At 37.4% G+C, this 6,000-nt stretch overlaps 1 protein-coding gene across 5 annotated transcripts in view; it reads left to right on the forward strand.

The window, feature by feature from the left end:
- Positions 1-5,554, forward strand: part of ERG (ETS transcription factor ERG) — a 201,814-nt gene extending 196,260 nt beyond the window's left edge. For all 5 annotated transcript variants that reach the window (XM_074969955.1, XM_074969971.1, XM_074969948.1 and 2 more), the window contains 2 exons: positions 659-706; positions 3,790-5,554. In XM_074969955.1, the coding sequence (XP_074826056.1) occupies positions 659-706; positions 3,790-4,310 (569 nt within the window). In that variant the 3' untranslated portion in view covers positions 4,311-5,554. The remainder of the gene's footprint in view (positions 1-658; positions 707-3,789) is intronic.
- The last annotated feature ends 446 nt before the right edge of the window (positions 5,555-6,000 follow it).

Below are 6,000 nucleotides of genomic sequence, written 5' to 3' on the forward strand. Positions count from 1 at the left end.
GGGTGAGGACAAAGTCACAAAGCTCAGCCACCAGGTGTGCTGTGGCCTCATCAGGGATACTGTTCTTAACAGCTTGTAGTCCATCCTCTTGTGGAATATTGGTGTAAAGATCTTCTGCATCCATGGTGACCAGGATGGTGTTTTCAGGAAGATCACCAATGCATTGTAGTTTCCTCAGGAAATCGGTGGTGTCTTGAAGATAGCTAGGAGTGCTGGTAGTGTGGGGTCTGAGGAGAGAGTCCAAATAGCCAGATAATCCTGCTGTAAGAGTGCTGATGCCTGAGATGATGGGGTGTCCAGGGTTTCCAGGTTTATGGATCTCGGGTAGCAGATAAAATACCCCTGGTCGGGGCTCTAGGGGTGTGTCTGTGTAGATTTGTTCCCGTGCTGTAGCAGGGAGTTAAATAATTTTAATTTATTTAATAATTAAATAATTTTCTTAAGTAAATCAATTATCATTTTAATACAACTGGGTGATAATTTCACTTTTTTTCAGTTTTTCATAGTCCTTTTGTTGGCAAACAAATGCAGAGTATTGCAACTTAACAAGACTCTGAAGTAGGGTTTCTTGCCTCTTTTGTAATAAGATCGGAATTTCAAAAATGATTTTATGTAATTACAACCTTTTAATTCATTTCTTTTGTCCATATTTTTGTAGATCCCTATCAGATTCTTGGACCAACCAGCAGCCGTCTTGCAAATCCAGGTGAGAAGGAGTTTTGCTGCCCGAGGGATGATTTTTCTTCAAATTTCACATTTTATCTCTATCACTTGTTTTAGATTGAAGGCAAGGTTCAGAATGCAGTGAAATCAATAGGAATTAATCAGTGGAGTCTGATGGCAGCTAGTGGATTGCAAGATTTGTAATCATATGAGTAGTCTTAGTGAATTCAAAGAGGGTCAGTGCAAGGCATATGCAGTACTTAAGCCTTATTTTGAGAGCTTAAGTGGGATTTAAGCAGTGCATTGGACTTGCAGTGGCCCATTGCACAGGGTTGAATTTCATCCAAGGAGAACAAGGCAAGTAAAATTAGTCCCATTATTAGATTAGAAAGGAAGAGAGAGCAGTGAATATTTGGCCAGTGTGTAACGTGACAGATTTCTCCAGTGACCTAGGCCCTGTCCACATAGTCAAACTGTGTTTTTCATTATTAGAAATATATTTAATCCATAAAAAATGCTATTCAAATTATTAAATAACGGCAGTTCATTTCATTCAAATGTTCTATACAGGGGGCTAGATCCTCAGCTGGTGAAGCTTAACATCCAGTTTACCCTCACTGAGGTTCTGGCCCAGGATGTCCTCAGCTATGAAAATACTGGTTTCATATCACAAGTAAAATCACTAAAGTGAGCTTTTCTTTTTGACACCAATTTTATTTATTTGCAGAAATGATGCCGCATACTAGACTAGACAAATACAAGAGACTTTTAAACAGACAACTTTATGAATTGACAAGCAGTAAAATGGGAGCAAATGGGAAAGCAGAATCCCCTCTGGAAAGAAACAACTGGGTTAGAAGTCTCAGAGACATTCTCCCAAGGCTATAGTTCCAAGAAAAATCAGAAGATGTTGTTTAAATATGGAATTCCATCCAGGAATATCTTATTGAACGCAATCCGAACTATGGCCTATAATGTTAAAAGGTGAGGGCAGGGGGAGGGAGAGAAGATCAGGGAGCTTCCTGGTAAACTGTTATTGATATACTATGGACCAGACTGATTTAACTGTTCATCTGACTCCACTATAGTCCGTCTGGTTTTACAACAATATAACTGAGATCAAAATCTGGTCCAACAGACTAGCAATGCATATGCCAAATACTGTTAGCCCTTCTTTAGCAGCCAAAGGGTAGAGTGCTCCTTTCTCTCTACTCCCTTTTTCTATTGTTAGTAAGATTTTGTTCTGTAAGAATGATCAAATCATCATGATGATTCTTTTGATGATATTGTTGTGACCTGTTTAGGTTAGGGGTATTTCAACACTAACGGCTCTTTTTCCCTGTCATTTAGCTGTATGGTATAGTTACATCAAAGTCATAGTTTAGTTTGCATTTTAAGATAAAGATTTTTGTATGCCATAAAAAACCAAATGAGAATTACAGCTGTTTTCAAGAGGGCTAAGGGAGTTAGGTGTCCAAATCCCATTACAATTCATTGGAAATTGGGCATCTAACTCCCTTAAACTGCTTTGCAAATCCCAGCGTAGCACATATAGCCTCAACTTTTGCTAGCCTTGTGCCTATGGCATTGTGAAAAGAGCTAATGTGATATGTCCTGGATAGAGATACATGTTAACATTTGGGGAGAGCCACGGGTATGGAATTTCTATAAACTATTATTCCCGCACTTTAACAAGTTTTGTGTATTTATAAAATGGTGAAATTACTCTCTCATTAAAAGGAAATTGACAGAAACCATTTATTTTCCTATGACTATATATTACATTTGGAAGGCAAGTGTTTATATTAAAACATATGTCGGATTGTTTATTCAGAAATTTGTGTTTTGTCCAGTGCTGGACTGTTTATTGATTTTCCAACTCTAATCCTCTAGTTATATTTCATGTATTAAAAGTGCGTGCTTTGCTCATACCACGGATTCTTTTGTTTGTTTGTTTATTTAATCATGTTAATGGAACAGAAGAAATTCATTAAGAACAGTTTGCATAAATATCATTTAAAGGAATAAAAGTTTCAGTTGCACTGAAGTATAAACTGCTAATATATTTCAGATGTGACTTTAGATTGATATGATAGTCCACCCTTATAAACTTTCTAAAGAAATGCTCATTTATTAGACCCATATATCTGCTTTTTAAAAAAAAATCTAATTTTTGGACAGAGATATACAGTACTTAGACGTTAGCACCAAAAATCTGTTTGGCAAATTCTGCTGACATTGCGACTGCAATATACAGAGCACTGAATGCTGTTACAGAGTATCAGTGCTGCTTTGTCATAAAATACTACTTTTTTACATGAATATCGGTGGCAGGACCCATCTAATACTACTGCCAACTGTTTAAAAGGTTTGTGTTTTATTTTTATGACGTTGTGTAGAGCCCTACTGCAAAGTTGTCAACAACAACACAAATTCTTTCTCTTTAAGATTTAATTTCCAAAGAAGGGAGAAATACCAGTGCTTGGAATCATAACTTCAGCAGTCGCTTTCACTCCTGTTTGACAGAGAACAATTACAAGAACTCACTTTATAGACCTTTTAATTTCTCTCTCAAATGCTGTGCAAGGCAGACAGATGCAATGCAACAGCAATCTAATGAGTTTCCATTCTACATTTCCCTAACTATTGGAAATGGGCGATATGGTTTGGAAAAGATCCAGCTTTCTCTAAACTTCTCCATTTTGTGTAGGTTTATTCCATAATGGAGAAAATGTAGTTGCAAAATGACATTGTGGGAATTATTATGCAAGTGAAAGCTGTTTGTCCTGAACTTTAGGTATTAGTTTCCTATATCTGTGTTGTATTATTTCACCATCAATTTTCCAAAGTAAATGACATGAGGTAATTATTAAATATGCACATAATGGCATTTTGCCTTTCAAAATAGGGAAAACAATACTTTAAATTATGGCCCCTGCTGTGCCGATTTTTTTTTTGAGAGAGAGACATTAGTTAGGCTGGGAGACAGGCGCAGAGGTTGCAACATTTCCTAATTAGGGCTCTGTGGTGAAAATGCACTTGGATTTCATATGTGAAAGTCGGGAAGTGTTGATGTCCTGATGTTGTTAGTCATTGGTTCTTCACTTTTTCACCCCCCAACCATAGGGAGTGGACAGATACAACTGTGGCAGTTTCTGCTGGAACTCCTGTCTGATAGCTCCAATTCCAACTGCATTACCTGGGAGGGCACCAATGGAGAGTTCAAGATGACTGACCCTGATGAAGTAGCCCGGCGCTGGGGAGAAAGGAAAAGCAAACCCAACATGAACTATGACAAACTCAGTCGTGCACTCCGTTATTACTATGACAAAAATATTATGACTAAAGTCCATGGTAAGCGTTATGCCTACAAGTTTGACTTCCATGGAATAGCTCAGGCCCTCCAGCCTCATCCTCCAGAGTCATCCATGTATAAGTATCCAACAGACCTACCCTACATGAGCCCCTACCATGCACACCCTCAGAAGATGAACTTTGTAGCTCCCCATCCTCCTGCTTTACCCGTAACTTCCTCCAGCTTTTTTGCTGCCCCTTCTACATACTGGAATTCACCAACTGGAAGCATCTACCCTAATACGAGGCTTCCAGCCACCCATATGCCTTCTCACCTTGGCACCTACTACTAAGGGGGAAAAAAATAAGAGACACTTCTCCATGGAATATAGTACCCAATTAATTATGATGAACTGTCTTGGAGAACATGAATTAAAAATGCCTAAAAGTGACATGAAAAAGTTTGACTGGGGGGGAAAATGTCAAAAAGACGCTTTGTAGTAGGGAAAGTATTCAAGAAGTATAAAGATGCTAAAATGTAATGTATATGGGCATCGAATCTGTGGACCAAACAACAAAAGACTGTTGTAGGTAAAAGCATGAAATGATAAGGACAACCTACAAAAGAAAGTGGTCTTAAAAATTTGATAAGCTTCTGTGTAAAGTTTGATATCTTGCTAATGCAAACTGGGACTATACTACAGCAATATAAGGATCATTCTATAGTGACCTAACATACAGTATATGCATTCATTAAAAACAAAACAAACAAAAAAACCCCAAACCAAAAAAACCACCTGCATTTAAAAAAATGGAAACATATCAAAAAGACTGGTTGAATATGGAAGTTGATTTGGAATAACAACAGGTTAAACTCCAAAGGCATTCCATTCATTGGAAAGGTATCCGCTCTTTCAAACTGTGAAGACACCCCAAGCTTTACGATTCCGTGACAATACTACAGGAACCCTGAGCCAAACATTGGAATTGAGAATGTACTGAAAGGCAAGAGTATGATTGTAGAGCAAAGGCCTGCATCTGATACAGGAAGTCGAAAGGAGGAAGAGGAGGACGAAGACGAGAATGGGAGAAAAGAAACTTCTTTACCAGTAGATACTGAAGAGACTGAAAACTTGGTAGTGTTGGGACTATAAAGAATTACTTGTTTGGACTTGAGAAATATTTTGATCAGTATTATACCATTCCCAGTATTATAGAAGGAATAGACTTGATTTTTTTTTTAAAGTGGAGAAAGGGAAAAGCAGTAGAATTCAGAAATCAGAATATGCATCTCTTTAAAAAAGGGAAAACTGGAATTGTCTGATATTTAAAAGTAACATTTAGGACCTCGTCATTATTAAGGGAGCTTGTTTTCTACTGGTTTAAGGTGAGAGACAACCCCCGACTGCCAAAATCAGATATCATGTAAGTATTTTTGTTAGGCGGGCGCCAGTTTTTCTTTTTCGAGTCGCGAACGCTGTGCGTTTGTCAGAATGAAGTATACAAGTCAATGTTATTTTTTTCCTTTTTATATAATAATTATATAACTTATGCATTTATACACTACGAGTTGATCTCGGCCAACCAAAGACACAAAAAAGGGACAATCAAAAATATTGTGGCCTTGAATTTTAACTCTGTATGCTTAATGTTTACATTATGAACTTATTAGTACTTAGAATGCAGAATGTATGTAATAAAATAAGCTTGGCCTAGCATGGCAATTCAGATTTACACTGTAGTCTGTATTTGAATTTGTAGTGACCAAGATGCCTATTAGATCTTCTTCCTAAATGGTTTAAATATTTTAAAATACTCGGTTTAAATTTTTTTTTATTTATGAATTTTAGCAATCATGCAAATGAGGGACAAATCCACACAGTTCTGTTAATACACCTGAATTCTGCCCTACAGCACCTCTCTTGTTCCTGTCCTGAGCTTCTCTTGAGTGGAGATTGTAAACTGTGCCAAATTTTTTGATGACTTTGTGGCCAAACATGAAAATGAAGTCTAGAACTGGGAGAAGGTTGTGATCCAGAAATT

This window comes from Natator depressus, chromosome 1, assembly GCF_965152275.1.
Source record: "Natator depressus isolate rNatDep1 chromosome 1, rNatDep2.hap1, whole genome shotgun sequence".
Classification (NCBI taxonomy): Eukaryota; Metazoa; Chordata; order Testudines; family Cheloniidae; genus Natator; species Natator depressus.